Source organism: Hesperophylax consimilis, chromosome 11 (assembly GCF_061612785.1).
Source record: "Hesperophylax consimilis isolate HC1 chromosome 11, BYU_Hcon_1.0, whole genome shotgun sequence".
Classification (NCBI taxonomy): Eukaryota; Metazoa; Arthropoda; class Insecta; order Trichoptera; family Limnephilidae; genus Hesperophylax; species Hesperophylax consimilis.
Window position 1 is genome coordinate 12,259,488 of NC_142846.1, and position 22,849 is coordinate 12,282,336.

At 32.4% G+C, this 22,849-nt stretch overlaps 1 protein-coding gene across 1 annotated transcript in view; it reads right to left on the minus strand.

The window, feature by feature from the left end:
• Positions 1-2,180: 2,180 nt before the first annotated feature.
• The window catches only part of LOC149419803 (trace amine-associated receptor 1), a 297,606-nt gene continuing 276,937 nt past the window's right edge, over positions 2,181-22,849 (minus strand). Inside the window, exons 7-9 of the mRNA XM_089637037.1 lie at positions 9,481-9,609; positions 8,071-8,196; positions 2,181-2,995 (exon numbers count right to left, since the gene is read on the minus strand). Of these exons, the coding sequence (XP_089493163.1) occupies positions 2,498-2,995; positions 8,071-8,196; positions 9,481-9,609 (753 nt within the window). The 3' untranslated portion in view covers positions 2,181-2,497. The remainder of the gene's footprint in view (positions 2,996-8,070; positions 8,197-9,480; positions 9,610-22,849) is intronic.

Consider the following 22,849-nt stretch of genomic DNA (forward strand, 5'->3'; position numbering starts at 1 on the left):
CGATTTTATTACAAACTAAAAAGTATATGGAAATTTTATCTTAAATTATTCTATTGCTTTGTTAAAGTTATATCACTAAGATGAATACAAAGGAAAGAAAACAATAACATATTTCAACAATAAAGTTTTATTTGTCTGATAGTATTTTCGAATTATTATTTACAACACTTAAGTGCTAAAAGTCTACGATTTCAACTTACGAGTAATGACAGTAAATTATGTAAATTAAACTAACTATACTTCGTACAACGTTTGTGCTTATCCCCACTTAGAGTGGACTACGATGTATTTTTTGTCTAAATTAAAAATTTAAACATCTTAGACAATCACAGATAAATTGTGCTTCCTCTGCAATATGAACGCAAATGTTCATTGCAATGGATCACTTAACGACCCTCCATACCAGCAACTAAATTTTTGTAAAAGTTATATCGGTATTGTAATTTATAAACAGAAGATGAGATAACTGAGTCCCCAAAATTAAAACTTTTTCTGTTAATATTGTCTTTGATGATTAAATATTACAATTTGAGATTTTACTCGATAAGTTATCTCAAAATTTAAAAAAAATATTCATCCTCAGACTTAGCATAAAAGTCAATAGATGTCGCACATTCAAATAAAATATATTTATCTAAGACACTATCTCGACTGCATTTAGTTCGGGAATAACCTTGTGATCAAATATAAAGATAGCATCCAGTAAAATATGCGTTAAGAAAATTAATGGTAATGTTGGTAATTCTTATTCGAAGTATGATACACTTAAATATGACCGGAGGAATAGGGTCAGATTAGATAGTGACAGACAGACAGACAGATTAGACCAGATATATCTTTATGATTCCTAGCTGCATCGGAAAGCAAAAATATAAAATTTTATTAGAAATCATATTTATTGAATATAAATTATAAATTGAAATACAGAAATCGATTTAAAAAGTTTTTTCGCTAGGCGGCTCCCCCATGGGCAGGTAAGAAATTAACATGAACCTAATGCTGTAAGACCCTGCGTAGAAAAGTTATTTTAGTTAAAGTTTAGTAACGGTTTTTGGAAATTGTGGAAATTTTCTGCGCAGCGTTTTACAGGACTGCTTTATGACTTTACTTTACCGGCCCATGAGGGAGCCGTCTTGGTGTATCGGAGCTGCATTTTCGATTTTTAGTTTCGAGCTTCGATTAATTCTCTCATTTCGATTTATTTTCCAGAGAATTTTGTCGCTAGTATGAAGGAAAGTTTACAATTTAAAACTATATATTTACAAGTCACTTATTAGTAAATACAGAATTGATAGGCTAAGTTGAGGGAAAATAATGTATGTGTTTTGTCCGCTTTCACCAATCATACTGAGCGATCGCTTAGAATTAAAATCCTATAGTTTAACTGGAATATTTTTTCTCTGAGAGCAAAATGGAATGCGTTTTGTTTAAAATAAAAAAAAAATATACTTTAAAATGTAAAAGGTTAAATACAGTGTCACAACAAAAACAAATTAAATATGCTTATTAAAAAAATGTTAATTTCATAAATTTATTGCTTTAATAAGTTATAAAAATAAAAATCCTTTTTTATTTCTTGGAATTACGCAAAAGCATAGTGAAAAAGTTTAAAAAAATTTCGTCTTCAAGTTTGCTCATTTTAGTTTGGTGAAAGCGGCATATTTATGAATTTAATCGCATTCCATAATGTTATCGTAATTGTTGTAGGTTCCTACCTACCTATCAAGTTAATATAATATTTTATTCTTACCTCATTGGTTATCTAGGCTTTTTATGAAGCAATTCTAAAAACATACAGTAATCCAAATTTGTGAGACGTTTGTTTTTAAATTTTATCATTGTTTCTTATTACAACACTTTTAAAGCAAATTAATTATTCTGAACAAATAGTAGAAGAAAATAGTAGTTTTGTGGTGTATTTTAAAAAAGCCCCTCTCCTTGTACGTCACATATTATTCTCTACGTTGATTACCGGAAATAACTATTTATCTTTAAATGTGGCTTATCTTGTAAACGTGATATCATTTTCACTGGAGCTTTGGGAGCTTTCTCTTATAACTTCCAGCTCGCGTATTGTTAAAGAAGGAGTTTTGAAAAACGGTTTGTGCCCTGTATGATCAGACTCTCTTCCCACTCGATCCTCGAAACATTCTTCCATTTGCTGAGCACCATTTAACTGAGACTCGTACACCGGTCCGAAATACGAACAATCGTCAGCATGGTCGATCTCAATACAACCGAGATCATCTTCATCCTCGTAGTATTCATTTTCAGTAGAATGCCTTTGATCAAATCCACGAATTCGGTCAAAGTCTTGACTGAGAATTCCTGGATCGTTTGTGTGAAACTCTACTGTGGTTCCATCTACTACTATAGAGTCTTCGTTTGCAATAGCATCGTCAAAGCGCCATTTGAAGCATTTGTCTAACTTCTTCGTTCTGGTTCGCCTATCAAGGCTGTTGGTTTTGTAGTACAGAGTTGGTTTTTTGTCCCAATCTCATGAATCGTTGAAGTGACGGTTACATTTGTTCAAGCTTATCTCGTCCAAGCTCAAATTTGATCTAGCTTCGCCTAGTCTTAACTCTGAATGGTTTTCAAACAGTCTAAGTTCTGGTTTATTGTATCTGCACTCGACAGGGTTTCCGTATACGTCGATTCGAAAGTCTGATCCCGTGTTGTAGTGGTGGAATTCTCTAGGATGGTAGTTGTCGTAATGTCTCGGATATTCGTGGATTGATTTGATGGAGTCAGATTTGTAGTTTTTGATGGATCCATTGCATTTGAGAGATGAATCTCTTTTAGGTCCATGGTAGACCTTTTGTAGGGCGTGCAGGCTGGTGGAGGAGACAGTTCTCTCGAGAATCTCTCCCCAGTACTTCTCGGATAGTCCTTCCAGGTCTGGTTTATGCGGGGGTGCAGGGGGCTCCGAGGACAGGGAGTTGCAACAGCCCGAGGACTTCTCCAGGGGAAGTTCTGGCTCACGCTTGCAGCAGAACTGAAATTCACAAGAAACTTTCATTTAAATATGTTACAAAAACTAAAATAAAAATTTGAAGTAACAACGTCCTATTTGCTCTTCAGCTTGCATTTTCTAAATTTCATCTTATATTCTAGTTCATAATGAATGAATTTATGAGCGAACTGAAAGAGTTTTCAAAATATAACCGCAATTTTTCGTTTCGACACACATCGCTCCGAAAACATATTATACGCCACGTTAGTAATGCGATAGTTTTCGATATGAAACCAACAATTTACACTACGTCGCGATCAACTGATTTTCAATATTGTTAAAGAGGAACTAAAAATGGGAAGACTTATCGAAAAATTTCGTTTCCATAAGAATAGAGGATTCCTTCATGGAAAATTGCGGTTTAGGGAAAAGGGCGAAAAAGAATGGTAACCCGGATGAAAATACTGAGAAAACACACAGGAACAAACAAGATATTCCGTATTATGAAAATACATAAAGAAAATGTATCTTACATAACCAAACATGTATGTATATATGTATCTCTCTTCCTGTTTCCTTTTAACAGGCGTTTCAAACATAATTTCTCGTTAACAATATTAAAACAACTTAAGAAACTTACTTTTTACATTAAAAGTGTTTTGGTTTTCCTAAAATGGGTACCGATATACAAACTTGTGTTTTCCTTGAATTTTATCCACTCAATTCCTTTCTCTACCTAATATTCTTAATCATCGGTGGTGCATACGTACCACTGGTTTCGGTCAGATAGTTAATTGTTTATTTAAATACAAGAATTTATTTGGATCAAAGCTAAATTCGACCATATACGAATTAATTAATTTCCATAGTATTTGGCCAGGGAATCACTTTACTGTTCAAAGAAATACTTCTAAAACCGAGGACGGAGCACGGAGCGTTTAATTCAATGAATTTGGGAGATTCTAAAACCTTTTCAACTTCTAAATTAGGAACGTTCCTGTGGAAATTTTGCATGAAACATTTAGCGGTGTTTAATCACCGGCATTCTCGAGTTAATTACTTAACTATAGATTAAACTTTTGTGAAATTCGTTCAAAATTAGATAAATTTAGAGAGTGATTTTGCAAACACTATTTTAGTTGGTTAAACTTAACGTAAATTACGTTAATAATAATATAACTTGGCAAATTTATAATATGATCTTGGGCGATTTACGAAGTTGTGAAATAAAAAAAAACCTTTGATTGAATTGAAGAAATGATTTTTTTAAATTTCACGGTCAGCTGGGCTTTTAAAAGTTTTCTTTTATAACACAAAGAACATCTAAATGGGTGTAATATCACAATAACAAAACATAGTGCAAGATTATCCCTCTTACAAAATTCACATTAATAACATTGAGCGAATACAAAAAAAAATTCTACGTTTTATAAAGTTCAAATTAAATATCCCACTTGAAGACTTACAATATCATTTCTTATTAAATACTCTAAAAATACACACGTTGGAAGACAGGCGTAAAATAAACGACTTAACTTTTTTATTAAAAATTCTTAACTCTAAATTCGACTGTTGCGAACTTCTGCAACTCATAAACTTACGAATACTCATAATAATAACACGACAAAATACACTATTCCACTGCAACACACATAAGCGCAATTACATTGCGAACTCCCCAATACAACGGTTTCACACTATGGGAAACCAATACTTAGGTGATGTCGATATATTTAATATTAACTTTGCGAATTTTGTGGATTACGTAAAAGACTTATTTCAACACTATTCCTAAATGGAAGTTATATTTTTGGAAACCAGTCAAATGGCTGAATTTTTTAATTTATGTTCTTGTTATTTTTAATTTTGTTTCTTGCATATATTATTTTTTAATGTAATTTTATATTTATTATTTCTTTCTTATGTTTCAAAACTGTCATTAAAATTGTACCACCTACATGTAAAAGCCCTCTGGGCGTTAAATAAATAAATAAATAAAGATGGAAAATAGATTAGGAATAGTATTATACACTCGGCATCACAAAAATCGTACCTATTGTAAAATTTTATGAGACATTAAAGCGATCGTTTCTTTCGGATGTGCCGCGTCGTCGCCCCAATCTCGGCCTTCGGGCGGAGCAACCAGTCTCTTGAAAACCCGTCAGATGGCAAAACGGCGTAAGTTTAGTTGCCGAGCAACATCACACTGTCGAATCCATGATTTTAGTAGTGCCACCACTTGAGCGGCTTCGTCAGCAGTGGTGTCCACTTTAAGGCGAAGCTTAGTGCCAAATCACTATTTTTATTAATCTTTATAACGAATTGGTGTACATTATGAATACCAAAAAATATGCTTTAGATAAATTGAAGGTTTTCCTATCGTTTCGCTTGAGTAGAATACAAATAAAAAATATAAACGCAAAGTAGGTACTAAAAAAATATTTTTTCAATTGAAATGTATGAACGCATAAAGAAAACAACTTTTAAAAAATACAGTATTATAGCTAAGATTATCTGTGACAGTTTCATTTGCTAAACTTTTTTGCTTTCTTTTTAAATTATTTACAAAATAAATAAAAACCAGTTTTTTGCTTGAAATCGGACGTTTTTAGACTCATTTTGTCAAGCGATTTTAATGCCTATTACCTACGATATAAGGTATACCATGAATGTGCACATTTTTGGCTTGTAGTTTCCTCTTAAGAGGTTATTTTCATTACTCACATGTGTCTTATTAAACGTTCGGATAGTGAATGACCCACATTTGACTTAAACTGCTCCTTTAAAGATGACACAAGCTGTGGCACATGTAAAGAGTATGCGCAACATTTTTTAACGTCCCGTACTAGGAAAATTTTATATCGTTTATGAAATAAAACTATTATATGAAAAGAGGTCGTTAAATACAATTTTAATAAATATCAATACTGTTCGGACTAGATCTATTGGCTCGGGGAAACTGAAACTGCGTGAAACTTATTTTCGAAGATGTGCGATTTTTGTGACGCCGGGTGTAGTTCAGGGCTGTCAATTATTGAATTTATGCATTTATATTAAATGACTTATTATGAAATATACTATATTCGGAAAATTTTACTATATTTTGTTGACACAGTAGATAATCATATTCGACACATTTCCTAGTAATACCCATTTTAAGGGTAATAAATCTTAAGTTTTTCTTTTGAATTATTTCAATCGTAGATGAATGAATAGCAAAATTGGATTCCACACCGTTGAGCTGTACTCAATCTGACTCCTAACATTTTCAAAGCTTTATCTGTTTGTATTTTCTATTTGATTAACAGATTTTAGTATAAACTGTATTATATTTATAGAGCGCGGGCTTTGAAAGTGTCTAATACGAAAAAATAAATAACAAGAGATTCAACATATTTATTTTTAAATTTGACAATTCGTTGTGGAATTCCATTATAAAAATAGGTACATAAAGAACTTGTAATGTAAGACTTTTAAAATGATACATATTTTACATTGGAGATAATAAATGAATATGGCTTCTGTTTTTATTTTATTACAAAGATAGGATTTATGTCTTTAGTTTTCCGGATTATTTCTAATGATATTAACAGTAAAAATAAAATAAGTGTTAAAAAGTTTTAAATTGTTTCAACAAATAATTACAGGAGATTCAATTTGTTCGTTGAATTTAGGCACATATCTGTTCTACGAACTAGTCGTAAATAAGACTCATTTTCATTATTTATTTATACAAACAACTGGCCGAATATTAATATTCAATTTCGTTGTTGAATTTTTAATCAGTCTTAATTCACTTTATTGTACAGTTTATTGCAAGCTTTATGAGTTAGACTCTCCGAAAGTTCGCTTTAGCTCCTTCAACCTTCCAAAAGTGTATTTTTTCACGCTGATCTTAGAGTTGATTGCACTGAATTGGTTTCTCCAGGATTGCGCTGTTCCAAGAAGTAGGTCGGGGTCATCTCAGTAATTGCTTAAATACCACTCAGCAAAGCTCAAACTGGATTATATCAGGACAATTGAACCAGTGATGAAGGAATTATAAAGAAAAATCTTTATAATTAAAAAAAGTCTTTGATTTGGCAAAGAAAACACATGGATAACTGAGAATATTGCCGGCTTTGAGATACAACTGCGTTTCAACTTGAAATATTTTGTTCGATGCTTTTGTATAGGTAAAAATGTATGATTTTTTAAAACTTTCAATAATTAATAATTTTACCTCTCATTACTTTTCATACGTTTATAAAATCTGCAGATTCGTAATCGAAATAATAAAATGAGCCTAAAAATTATATCCAATAATTATATCTCCAATGTATATTCATTTATTAACTACTTTGCCATGCCACGAGTTAATGTGGCTCAGTATGTCTGTGCAGATATAGAAACAAAAGCGCGTGTTGCTTTAACATCCGACAGATAGCGCTGATAAAAAAACAGCACGTGTTTACCTGTCGCAGGTGAATCTATATAATAAAGGCATATAAACACATGCATATTTTAAATGTAAAGTTGTGTCAAAATTTCAAAGCAATCGGTGAAGAACATTTGGAGATTTAAGATTTTGGACATACGAACCTATAAACCTTTTTTATAAATTAATAATTTGCATGGTGACTTTTTTGTAATTTCGTATGAAAATAATTAATAAAAAATTTCATAAATATCTCTCAAATTGTGGTCGGAACCTTTGGATTCGTAGAGGTGCACATTTTAATTCATTTTTGGACAAATTCTTGATTTTAATGTAAAGCGTGGTATTTTTACTTTCTAACACCGTTTAGATCACATTTCTCACCATAAGAGTAAAGGAGATATAACGATTTCTATGAGACCATATGAGCGGTCCCCACAAGCGAACAAATTTAACCTACGAGTAATAACTGTTGTTCCCAAAACCCAACAAATTAGCCTGAAGGGTTAAGGCAGAATGTAGAAACAGCTTTTAATACATTAGTTTAAACATAGATTGAAATATATTTGGCGTTCTCTATAGAACCACGTCCACTTTATTATTTGGATTACAGAATTTTTATGGAGAGAATGGGCGGATTTTCCAATAGCAAAATTTATCGATTTTTAATTATTTAAATTTTATAAAAATAAAGTATTACCCCAGAATAAACGAGTTCAGAGCTGATCCTGCGGAAGTTGTTGTTGAGGAGCCAGTAGAGAAAGGGATTCCAGAAGCTATTGCTCAGCGCTAGCCAGGTCACGATGAAGTCAAGCATTGGAGGAACCTATAAGAAAAATAACAAATTATCAAACATACTATTTTCGGTTGTCTGTCTGTATAACTATAACTCTTGTGACATTTTCATAATTGGAACGATTGTGTCACAAAATCAGACAAGCGATAAAGTGCCTACTTGTATAATAATATTTTAACAGATTTTTTTTAGTTTATAATTACAGAATCTCTTATTAAGTCTGTCTTCTACGACGCCTCAGTATATTGCTAGGTAATTATGTCAGAATATAACAGGGGGTGATAAAGAGTAAGAAGATAGGTATTAATTGGCTGTACCAAAAGTCATTAATTGGCTTAAAGTTGCTCAAACTTTCAATCGTGATTTGTGGCCTTTCTCCAGGGACTGAATGTTTCTTCTAATCTAAACAACGACTATGCAAATGATGTGTTGATACCAACCCTACCATATTTATAGCAGTGGGGCATGGAACTGGCATAGGACGAAGTAACTAGAATGAATGCTGTTTAAATGATTTCTCCGTGTGGTAAAATAATTTTTGACTGTGAGTTTTCCCTGCCTCGTGTCTTGTCCTTCATCAACAGGATGAGAATCTCTGACAGCCACTGGGCCCGCATATTGTACAGTTGGTGTCTAAAACACATAGTCAATGAAGGTGCGTTTCATTCATGGCTGTCCGGAACCAGTAGGACTATGGTAACCCCAGTTGGGGTATGTTATGTGAGGCTAAAGAGAAAGGGAAAGGAAAAGAGATGGGAAAGAAAAGAAGTTTACTAAAGATTAAGGTTTGAAATAGAGATATGTAAATATGAAGTTGGAGGGAGAGCGCTAATATAAAAAAAATTAATATAATTAATAGGCGCAAGCGACTGTTGTAAAAATATTTAATAACACACGACTTATTTACAATATAGTAAAATCGCTCGACAAATGTCGTAAGTAACATTTAACGAAATACTACGAATTCATACGTTAAATGTTTTCATAATTTTTGTAACATACTTTGCGATTTTTTTTCTATCGTGGGAATTTCATATGATTTCTTTTCAACTCTAATGGTTAATAAATAAAGATACTTTTAAAAGTATGTTTTTAAGAGCTTGTTCGATGGAAGTATATTATATTATGTTGTTAGAAAATCTGAATGTGAGGTCTTAAGTGATTTCAAATTGTGGTGGTATTTATTTCATCAGCATGATTATAGTATTATCTACAATGAGATGAGGTCCACAGGACTTCGCCTGTAGATACTGTCTCACAGACTTTGATGTTCCCGATGATCCAACCAATTAGAGGTAGTTGTTCGTGACATACCTTGCATCCGGTACAGGCTGCCACAACTTCTTGGATGGTAGCAGGAGTGACCACCACAATAAATCCTAATGATATGGCTGCCATGGTTCTGGACGCATTAGTGCTGAGGAGTCGCTCCTGTGCGTCGAGCTGGAAAGACATAATAAAACGGTAAGTTGGGTTGGTTGGTTGGTTTATCAGCCAGTGAAAATGATAATATTCGTCGATAAAACACGCGAGACTCCAAAGACAAAACGCGTAGAGGGTAGAAAATAAGTAGGCTATGGAGGTACCTAACTAAGGGGTGATATTGGTGAAGAAATATTATTGATTGCTGAAAAATATTTTAAGGGTATACGCAAAGGAATTCATAATATACTCTTTCATTTATCGGTTCTTCAATCCCATATTGCATTTGCATACCTTTCTTGAATCAATTAAATCAAAAACATTTAATCATATTCATATTGAGTATGTACGGACGCAAATAAATAATTCATCTTAATATTTTAAAGCATAACTTATTAAAAATGTTTTTTCATAAAATAATTAAATTACCGCCATCTATGAAAGAGATGAGATGCAAGAGAAGATTTAGAACGCCTGGTTTTTTAGATATTGTCACCTTTATATTATGTAATGACGTTATTTTTGAGGACTGATCACGATTTGATCAAAAGCTGAAACGGACCGAGGATAGTCGTTTAAAGTGAACCGTTAAAACACCAAAGATGTCCACGATCGTCGGTTCGATAAAAAAATGTGCCAGAATTTTAATAATCCCAACCATACAGCCATACACAGAGAAAACTGAGTATTGCTTAAAAAATCTTATAAAAATCTCTTCAAATTTATTGTACATTTCACATTAACACGTGTTTGAACACGTTTATCAGGAAACCTTTTAATTATTTGAAGAGATTTTTTTAAATAAATTAACAATATTTATTTTTCTCCGAGTACATACTCGTGGGTGGGTTTCAATTTACCAACGAAAAATCAATGCTTCTTTCAAAAATGTTTGTTTTGTATCGAGTTGAAGTGACAATCAGGTACACAAATAATGTAAAAAAACCACTCGTTAAGTCCATTGTTTGTGAAAATTGATTTCAAAAGAAGAACGAAAAATCAGGTTTAATTTTTTTCCTTGCCTTTTTTTGATTGGTTCGATTCCTTTGGTATTTAAGAAGAGCTTTTAAAATTCGTTTTTATTAAGCAATCATTCAAAATAAATAATAAAATGATTTAATGGTTCTAAATACTATTCCAAATTTAAATTAAAAAAGTACTTGGCGTTCATCGGATCGAGAAAAATCATTTCATCGGCATTCCTTGAATTCATTTTTGGACATTCGTTTCATACGGATTCAAACAATGGGCCTATATTAAATCGATGTGGATGTGGAAGGAAATATGAAAGCCTCCTTTTCGCGCGAATAATTCCATTGAATTGAAGGAACCCAGTTGGTTGGTATTACAGTCTATTCTTTGTGGCTTATATCTATAGAATCGCAATTTTCATACGATTGAGTATCGAAACTCAAAAGGTCGGATATATTTTCATATTTGCCGGTGAAAGTATTATTCTGTTTACCGCCGGATCAGGGCACTGGGGCGCGTTAAGTACCTATCGAACTCAAGTACTTTTGATTTTATCATGTTAAAAGTATTTTGTTTTTTTTTTTGATACACTGGAAGTAACTACGCAGCTTGGTGGAGATTTCAAAACATTTTATATTTATTTCAGTGAATATTTGACGCATTTTCTTAAAAAAATGTTAGGGTAACAAATTATATGTTTTGCACCCTAATTTTATCCTTTCGTAAACCACATGGGTCTCTTCAAGAAAGGTTCGTTTATTCCTCTCTTTGATGAAATTTTCATATACTTCTCAGATGGTATTCTCAAATATATGGCTTTAGCCGTGTTTATTGACCTAGTATATAATAATGACTAAAACGGACATTTTCAGTTGCGAACTAAATAAATAAAAATATAGTACATAAAAGAGTGTAGTGTTGTTCTCGAGGATATCACGAGCGTCAGTTTGATTTTTTTTTTAAATATAGGCAGTCTTCTTATTAAATTATAGTTTTTTTTCGGTTTTTGTTTTGTATTTGTTTATGTTTTTTTTGTTTATGTTTGTGTATTTGTTTTTTTTTGTTTATGTTTGTGTTTTTGTTTTTGTTTTTTTTGGTTTTTGTTTTTTTTTTCGTTTTTTTGTTTTTGTTTTTTTTTCTTTGTTTATATGTTTGTGTTTTTGTATTGTTTTTTTAATTTTTTTTATCACCATTAGGAATTGAAACGTTGCTTGAAATGGCTTTAGCCGTGTTTGGTGACCAGATTTGATTAACCAGGTAATTCCCCACCTACCTCTCTCCATCTCCTTCTCCTCCTCATTACATTCTGCTTCATAACAAACCCCAATTAAGGATGCCGCAGTCTCACTGGACTATAGTTGAGACACAACTGCGTTGATTGGTTTATTCACTAATATAATACGGAGAAGATTGAAATTTGAGGTACATGTAAGTATAAATGGTCAAGGGGGGGGCATTTTTGTTATTTTTCGACATAACTGTCTGTAAGTGACGTTGAAAATGTCGATGGTCAATGCAGAAGCAGTTGAGTCGCTTTTTTGATTGACGCGTTGTGATAGGCAGAAGTCCTCGCTTATGGAGTAGAAAAAATGCTTTGGATTTCCCACTAGTATACTTGTTAGGAACATATAAGTTAACCTTTTTCAAAATAGTTGGATTAGGTATAGTTCCAGAGATTAGTTAAAAAAAAATTTCACCTAAAATATTTTTCAGCGTTCTTCTACGATGTTAAAGGTATATCAATATGTTCATTTCTTTACATAATGACAAAAATATTTTATTGGTTGTATTTTTGGTAGAATGGTTGATCTTCCAGAGATAAAGATCAATAATTATGATTAGCCAGGTACTTGTCAACTAACCACATCCTTCCCTTCATGACTCACATCAGTCTCAAAACATTTCTCAATTCGAGATGGCATATTCCACTGGCTCCTCATTTATTTATTTATTTCACATATACGCCACAACATGTGCCATTCACATACCAATTTACATAGAATAGTACAGCAACATATGGAATGCAACAATATAAATGTAATGAAAAAGTATAATGATATAATCAGTAAATATTAAGTAAGGTTAAAAGTATGAAAAAAAGAGATATAAATATAATATAACTAGCAATCTGTTGTATTGTAATAAGTCAAAGTAAGAAATTACATGTAATAATATACAAAAAAGTAATATAAGGAAGAATGAAGTGCTTATAAAATGTCTTAAAGGCATTAAGAGTTTGTAAAAAATAAAATAAAAGATATTAGATAGGTATATAGGTACTATTAGAAAATGAAAGGAATAAAATATATATTCTTATAAATGAAAAGGAAACAAAAGTAATAATTTACGTAAATCTACCGGGAGAATCGCGTGTATAATAATAATGTGCGACACTGCTTGACAGCCCGATAAAGTTTTACATAGTACCTATGATGGCTATGATATATAATGCACTGATATCAGCTTCTACCTATCGAGTACTAGTAGTTTTTAATCTGAAGTACATAATCATTATGATGGTATGGTATTACTCGACAATTTTTATTTTATGCATCTTTGATATGATAATAGAGGTATAATAAGGTTATAAGGTTAGGTTGCCACTAGGTTACCCCAAGTGGTTCGCTACGTTTGGTGGTTTATCAGGAGTGCCCGGTTTATCGGGTGGGATGTGTTCAGGATGTGCTTGCCCACCAGCTGTGTAGCGTGCTAGATCGAGAGAGGGTTAGTTTGGCGAGACCTTTAGACCTCTCAGGCTGGTCTCTTTACCCATCGCCTCGAGGGTTATATTCATATGTCCGTCACTCCTAGACACGCTGATCCTTTCTACCCAACCCTCATACCTTTTACCTTCCCAGAACTTCATCTTATTTTCCTTTATAAATAAATAAATATGATAAGACAGGCACTTGTCAACCTTTTTACCGCAACCTCCCCTCCCTTACTCACATCAGCCTCAAAATATTTCTAAAACAGAGATGCGATTGTCCCACTGGTACCAGGTAGGAGAGTCTTAAGGCGATGCACTACGTCGTGTAATATTTTAAATTGAGCCGCTATCAATAACAACCCTTACGTAGATGGCGATAAGGTTTAAATTCCCGCTTAACACCATCTGCCTGTTTTGATTTATGCAAGAAAAAAACATGGCCAAAAAGTGCCTTTTATTTTATTTTGTGGATGTTCAGGGATAAATATTTTTTTTTGATCATTTTATAAATAACTTAATTTGCCACATTATACAATAAAATCATAACCGAAAATGGATTCGTAAGTGGGAGATTTTGAACTTTAAAGCAGTTTTCATAGGCCTTATACATTATTTTTTTCTGGGCTTATAAAAAGACTTATCTAAAAAATACTCGATCATTTCAAAGGCCAAGATGTATTCTACTCGCAGTATTTAATGAAAGCATCTGAATCATTTCTAGGTGACCAAATTTTCAAACCAAAAACACATGATTTTGAATTACTACGTACGGCATCCCCTTAAGAGGTACAATACATTAAAATACGTAGCCCCTGTGGCTACTCTCAGGGCTTCCTGAATATAAAATAAAATGTCACAGTATCCATCCTATTTGTGAATTATCGACTGATATTTTTGAATTGTGGTCATCCTTATGTTTTAAAATTACTCATTGCCTTATTCACAAAACTTTGTAAATACTTCCTTCATTTTGGATGTTTCTTATTGAAATTGATGTATTAGCGGCCGGAACAGGTCCTCCCTTATATGTAAATGTAAAAATCTGTCTTTTTTATTTAATTAGACCCTCTAATAATTAACTGAATTAATAATTACATATTTGCCATTCAACGTGGTAGAATGAAACACGAGATCATTGAATGATTCACCAACAGATTTATATAATTTGAAAGGGGAATATTAATCAAAGGTTTATAGGCAGAATCATAGACTAAAGAATTACCCAGAAAAGCAAGTTAATGGAAATGAGAAATTCCAATGAAAATATTGTGACTTCTTTTGGAAGAACGCATATCTATTCAGAAAATATAAATTTTATTAAATGTAATAATTATTCGCAAAATTAATAAAGCGAGATGAGAAAAACATGAAAAAAAAAACAATTAATTTAATTGGCTCCAGTTTGGTTTTTGGCGACGTAGATACCACCGGAGATGTAATCGTCGCTGGGAATTAAAACTATGCGCCGTCATTTAGAAATAGACAATGTGCATCATGTTAAGTCTATATTTAGTAATTTAAAAAACTCAGCGTACAAACACGTATTGTTGTACATATACAATATATTTTGATTAAAAATAAATAAATTTTAGCTTGGTATGATACAGACACAGCTTAAGTTTAGGTATGTATATTTATGTTGAGTTATTCTCATCTTTCAGAGTCGGTGCTCTGCTTACAATGGATTTGTTTAGTTGCTTCTTTGTTTAGTTAATAAAGAAGCAAGGATCATTCCGTTATCCTATCCATCTGAAAAAAAATTCCTGAAAAAAAAGTTATTCCGGGAAAATTGCGCATGAAAAAAGCTGTATGTATTGGGACAAGAGATTTTCTTCGGGTAATGTCTATACAGGGTGTTAAGGGACCCACTTTACTTACTTTGACCAGTGATTTCTCACATTATTTGAAGTAAATTGTTAAAAAAATTAATTTTTTGTCTCCGGTGACATTATTGATGTTGTTATTTCAAAAATTTAAAAAAAAATACTTCCACCTGTCAACACCGGTGACTATCCAATTCCTACTGATATTCTATGTTTTTGTGGAAAATAAACATTAAAAAACTTAACAATTATTTTACAAGCAATAATTATTCGCCTGAAACACTCATCCACATTGAAAAATCTCCTGATAAAAGATACATGACGCCAGGCAAGATACATGACGCCAAAGATACATGTTTCAGGCGAATAATTATTGCTTGTAAAATAATTGTTACCCTTTGTGCTATGCATAAAAAACCTTGTCTTAAAACATTAGTTTACCAAAAAAATAATAATTAAAAAACTTCCCCGGAGACCAAAATTTAATTTACAATCTTTACTCCAAATAATGTAGGGACCACTTGTTAAGGTAAGTCAAGTACATCTCTTAACACCCTGTATACTTTTTGTTTTGTGTACATGGCTAATAATTTCATGGAATAGTGCAACCTAAGACCGTAATGCATGTTGGAATGTATCTGACAGTTGTGACATTATCTCGTGAGACAATGCTCAAAGTGTTGCAAATTAATACCATCTTGATTGCTCTCTATGTATCATTTTTTAATCCCTTGGTGTTTTTTTTTACAAAAATGACTCCACTTAAACAGTGCAAACTTCTCATATATGCAAAAGTAGTGATTTTGTAATAAGATTTTTAAGCGTTTATTGTTATCAAGTTTAATTTGTAGAACTCCAGCTTTTATAATAAATTCAATAATATTTTTTAAATATTTTTAGAATTAATTTTTATTTTATTTAAGCGACTATTTAAACATTGTACATACAAAATATAATGTTAAATATATGAATAGTAAGTTGTATTTCTTAGTCCTCCTCACTAGGGTGACCTGTGCTGATGTGGACTAGACTTATTCATTTCTGTTTTATTAGTTTTCTATGAGTTTTTGCATTCATCTCTATCAGTCAGATTTTTTATTCTTGATTTTTAATTATTCAAATTTTGTATTCGCTTCATATCTGGGGGAAGGATAATGTTATTATTCATTTTACAAAAAAAAAGTTTATTTGTGAACAAGTTCTACTGTCTAATTATTATTACGCGTAACAACTATTTCGCTTTCTGAGGGCATTATCAAACCGTCATTTTGTCATCATTATAACACTTTGATAATGCCCTTATAATGATGAAAAAATGACGGTTGTTTCACCTTCTGAGGGCATTATCAAACCGTCATTTCGTCATCATTATAACAGTTTGATAATGCTCTTATAATGATGACAAAATGACGGTTGTTTCACCTTCTGAGGGCATTATCAAACCGTCATTTCGTCATCATTATAACAGTTTGATAATGCCCTTATAATGATGACAAATGACGGTTGTTTCGCATTCTGAGGGCTTATAATGATGACAAAATGACGGTTGTTTCACCTTCTGAGGGCATTATCAAACCGTCATTTCGTCATCATTATAACAGTTTGATAATGCCTTTATAATTATGACAAAATGACGGTTGTTTCCCCTTCTGAGTGCATTATCAAACCGTTATTTCGTCATTATTATAACAGTTTGATAATGTCCTTATAATGATGACAAATGACGGTTGTTTCGCATTCTGAGGGCTTTATCAAACCATCATTTCGTAATCATTATAACACGTTGATAATGCCCTTATAATGATGATAAAATGACGGTTTGATAATGCCCTCAGAAGGCGAAACATCTGTTACGCGTAATAATAACTACACAACTGAACTGTTTTTGTGAATAGATAAACTACCCTTATTGGATTATAAGATAAGTGGTATTAATACAGAAATCGTTTCCTCGAATTGATTAATAATTTATTCCAATCAAGAAGTCTAATAAGGACGAAGCTTTGAATCAATTGAATCATCGTGACGTGTTGATTATAAACTAATTTGCCGAGAGCGATCTGATCATTAATATTCCTCTCAATCTATTCAACAGCTTACTAATTCCCCTTCCATAACAATTCCAAGATTTATAATATGGCATAAGTTAACGATGATATGTGATTGAATTATTAGGAAATTTTCAGTGCTGAGTGAAAGCTTTTCGTAAGCCAAAACCTTTTATACAAAATAAAAAAATATTGCTGGGATTTGGAGAGGAAGATTTTAAAATCATTGTGTCATAACGAACACATTAACTAATCAAAACCGTAAAAATGAAAATTTACAAAAAGTTAGATTTAATTTGTTTTTTCAGAAATAATTTGAAAATTGTTTGAATAAAACCAATGGACAAAACGCCCACTACGTCATCCTATATTAGTGCTATTGCGAGGAATGGGGCGAGATTGTTTTTCTCGGGAATTGTGTAATTTTTGGGATGCTGTGTGCAGGTTCTTTTAAAGAGAAGGAAAGAGAGTAAATTCTGGGACGGAAAAAGATACGAGTGGTAGTTGGAAATCTGGCGGTGAGTGTCCAAGGGTAATGTATGAATCCATCCTTCCCACTGTGATGCAAAGCGTAGAGTAGTTGGTGGGTAGACGCATCCACCATCAAGACATGAACAAATCTCACTACGTGAATTCGGCACCCCTGCTAAGTCACCAAACGTAGCGAAATATTTGGGGTGAACTATGGCAGGGGTGTTGGATATCCAATGAATGGTTCCCGAGGCAGCGGTACCCATACCCGCTTTCCAAATTGAAATCAGACCCGTTTTCGAAGAATCTAAAAACAACGTTTAAAAAAATATTTTGTATTTCTGCCTTAAACATAAGTGCTTACTTCAAATTAATTGTTTTTGTGTTACGCAAAAAAATATTTTTACAAAGTTGACTGGTTTTCCTTATTAATGTATTTTTAATATTTTGTTTTTATCAGACTTCAGCGCAAAATTCATTATTGCATGACCTAGTCAACGGTTGAAGTCAGTGAGGATGGTGTACTCATTGGCGGTAATCTCTTTGAAAGTAGGAAGCGGAAATGAAGGAAAGGCCGGAGAAATACCGGCGAGCATATATTCCAATTGGTCTTGAGAAAGAAGCTTATTTCGTATATTCATGACATCCGCATCCGCGCACTGGAGGCTCTATGAATAGAGCTTAGAAGGCTTTCGTGAGAGCAGATAATAAGCATCCTTTGCAACGAAATCATATCTAAAAGGACTGCAAGTCTCCAAGTTACATTTCTTGGACTTCGGGAAGAAACTGTTGATACAAGAAAAGATAACGCTTACGATTATGCTTGTGATATATTTTTGTGAGACTATGGCATCCCCTTACTGGGGTATGTTGTGAGACTGAAGGTAAATGGCAAGGGGAAGGAGATAGGGTAAATAAAGATAAGGAAGTACCTAGATCTTCAGATCTGTTCACCGTCATGGCCAAAGCCATTTAAAGCAACATTTTAATTCTGAATGGTGGTCTTAAATCAAGGCGACACTGAGAGTATCTTCATCTTCCACTGAACGTGCCGCAAATGTACTATATATTATTTGTAATGAATTATTTGTGAAATAATATCAGTTAATCGAATAAACTTTACTTGCGGACGCCGGGATTTGAACTCACGACATCCATCTTGCTAGTCTAGAGCCTTACCCCTCGATCACGGAGGCCATACTAGTGCAAGAAGAACAAAATAAAAATATTAAAAATATCGTTACTTATTATCATAGATATTGCAACCAAAGTTCAGATGTTGTAACATTGTACTTACAAAATTGTAATGCTTTAATTTTATTTCACTATCTTGCATTGCTTAAGGCGAAGCTTAGTGCTAAATCACTATTTTGATTAATTTTTATAACCAATTGGTGTACATCATGAATACCAAAAAATATGTTTTAGATAAATTGAAGGTTTTCCTATCGTTTTGGTTGAGTAGAATACAAATAAATAAATAAATTACTCAATAAAAAATGTAAATGTAAACTACTAAACAAATTTTTTTTTTCAATAGAAATGTACGAACTGGAAAAGGAAACAACTTTTTAAAAATTACAGTATTATAGCTAAAATTATCTGTGACAGTTTCACTTGATTTAATTTTTTGTTTTGTTATAAAATTATTTACAATATAAATAAAAACCAGTTTTGTGCTTGAAATTGAACGTTTCTAGACTCAGTTTGTCAAGTGATTTTAATGCCTATTACCTACAATATAAGGTATACCAAGAATAAACACATTTTTGGCTTGTAATTTCCTCTTAAATACTATAGACATATCATTTTAGTATTTTTTATGTATTTCTGCGCAAATACATAAGTTACAATTAATAATTGACTGAATAATTTGGATTTCTATAGTTTAAAAGCCCATAAGACAGAAAAATGCATGGGGTCGTCGGAATACCCACTTTGTTACAGACGTTTTGTTTGGCATCTTGGCTTGTCAAGAGTTAAAAAATGATTCAATTGTAGGGTATTTGCGGCACGTTCCAGACTGGAAGATACTCTCAGTATTGCCAAGTTGAAAGATCACAATTCAGAACTGGTGTTTGTTGACTAGATGCCATAGTCCTACTGGCTCCAGACGGTTACGAAAAGTTGGGACTATTGAGAGTATTTACATTAAAAAGCATGTTCAAACATGTTATAACACTTGAAAGTTAATTTTGTAGTTATTTAACTTTTTTAATATCGTTCTTTATCCGTATTTTTTCATCTTGTTGTTTCCTTTTCGCTATCAACAATAAGTAGGCAAATACAAAACAAAAAGCTGCCGGAGTTGTATTCATATTCATACACACACTCATAAGTATGCTTTATTCGTCCTAAACTCTATTTGCACGATTCATAACACACCATCTCCGCTAGAATATACATATTCGTGAATGTTTAGTAAGGAATAAAGAATCCTCGAATAAGGAACTCCAGTGAAAAATATTGTGACTTCAAAATGATGAACAGATAATAAACGTCGAATCTGAATTAATTACTTGTATTGTACACATACACACGTAAGATATAATACATATAAGGAAGCCGCAAGTCTTGGCACACTTCGTTGGTTATCTACTGAAAATTGATGATTTGTGTACGAGTACTTAAAGCTTGTAAATACAAATTTTAGGGGGAGCGCGCTTATCTAAAAAAATGATCATAATTAATAGGCGTAAGCGAAAATCTTTATAAATAAAAATGTGAATATTCGTTTGTTCAAAATCTTAAATATCCAAAAGATCTTCACCGATTGCTTTTTAAACGAATAAATTGTGAAAAAAAGATGATTTAAAAAGTTCAAGGTATCAAAGGTCTCGAGAAAGTATAATAAATAATAATCGTATAATAGTATATTTATATGTAACAAATTAATTAGTAATTTGAAAACTTAAATGTACAAATTACCAAAATAAAATTAATAAGTACAAATACATTGAATTATTTTTACATTGTAAATAAATAAACACCCTAAACATGTATACATCTTTCAATTATGTTGTCTTCTTTTAGTATGTAGGTAAATATATACTAAAAATGTATTTACTAACGTTGTTACCTTGCGATTAAGTGGCAACAAATAAAATTAAGAATGGGTTTATTATCTAGAAATAAAAAAAATATTTAAGAATACTAAAAATGTATTACCACAAAAAAGACATAATAAAAAAGAAATTAATTAGCATCCTACTATATAATCTGTCTGGCAAAGGGCTTGAACAGGTAAAATGAATGTGTGATACCAGTTCGTTCTTGATGCGAAGTAGTAGATTCCGGTTCTTCACAGCAACTTCCAGTTTATAATTTATCCAAAAAATAATTTTGTAGTCCAATGCAAAACAGTTTCACGCTGCTGGTCTCCAAAAGGGTCCCTCTTAACCAATGAGGATCGGCAGATGCCATCCGATTCCATCAATCCAATAGTCAATGCTGCATATGCAAAGCTGATGGTCGCAAAAATTGGCGAATTGGCGTCGAACCTCAGCCAAGAGAAAATGCCCGCCACTCTGGTTGATGATCAAAGAATGGCGACTGCTTCCAATGTAAATCACAGATCCTTGCTCCCTCAGGTTTGGCAACTCTCTAAGTCAGAATTCCAGGGCTGTCAATTTGACCAATAGCAAAATGACAATGTGTAGGTACTTAAAGGTGATGTAAGTAAAGTGATGCACACACACCTTGTTACAAATCTTACACGAAACAACGTTTTTCAATACTACAAACATATATTAACATGCCTCGCAACTAATTCCCAAGATATTGCAAAAATTTTAATTAAAGTTACGTCGATGAAAGGGTTGGGAAAATAAAACAACCCTCTTATGAATATATTATATGCCCTCGATGAAGTAAAATCATTTCACATTCCAGACCCTGAGTATTTCTTCAGGATCCTTGAAAAGGAATTAAAACAGAAAGCCTTGATGTTGTTGGTAATAAATCACACACTTTATTATTTGAAATAATATTTTTGAAACAAAGGATCCAACTCCAAAGACCTTGGCATATTGTAGTACTGTAAAGGAAACTCGTATATCCTCTTTAAAGCAATGAATTAGCAATAAACTGAAAAGTTTTCTCCTCAAAATGTAGTACATTATTTCTTTAATTTTTATACGTGTTTTGTGATAATAATAATTGTCCTGGAAATAATGCGGTACTTATTTTGAATAATCGTTACGGCTCTGAAAAATAATTTGACAGAAAAATAAAAATTCGGTGTCGGTAACTTATCTTTATGGCCCTTATTTTTAATTGCGATTTTCTGGAATATATTAATGACGACATCTTCTGAACAACAGACAGCTGGTAAACGTGGAAATTGTAAAATCCATAGCAGGACCATCGCTGTTCCATATCTCCCAATTAGATTTAAAAGCGGAAATTTTATTTAAATGCAGATACTGAAATTTTCTACTGGAGTAAAGATTACTACTAGAAAATGCCCAGAGATACCTAGAAAAAATAACAGTCGGCTCCAATCAAATATCCTAACTATGAATGTTAAAAAAGAGGATACATGATTTTAAGCTCAACCCGTAAAATCATTCCTCCTCATGTAACCTTAAAAATTGAATTTAACAACCTGCAAATCCTGGTACAGGAAAAAAATATCTTGGGCTGTGTATTGATAAACACTTAACATTTAAACAGCATATTCAATATATTAAAGATAAAATCAACCCCTTAATTAATGTATTTAGCCGATTATCGTATCTGTTACTACATACAATTAAAAATGACTATATTATAACATTATAAGAGACGTAATGTTTTTCACATCACCATTCATGGCCGCTCCAAACCAGTCAATAAAGCGCACTGATTTTTCAGGGAGGTTGTCGTGGGTGCAACGGAAAATGACTTCACAAAATGATTTTTTACTTGCGGCACAAAGAAACCCAAGAATTTTATTTGATGAATATGTTTTATTTTAACGAGTAAAATATAAAAATAATATCACATCATATCAAAATAAAATGTGAATAAATAACAATTCGAAATAAATTATGTACACATCCAACCTCTCCAAGAACACCCAAGCGCATAAATAAACCACTCACCCCAAGCGATTGAAGTGGACCGAGGTATAATTGGGGCACCTATCTCAACATATTCAAACGGCCATAAAACATTATACGTATGACCTTTAAAAAATGCATGCCCTAATTCAGAAGCTTATTCTTAAATGTTTTCAATTTTTTTTTTTTTTTTTT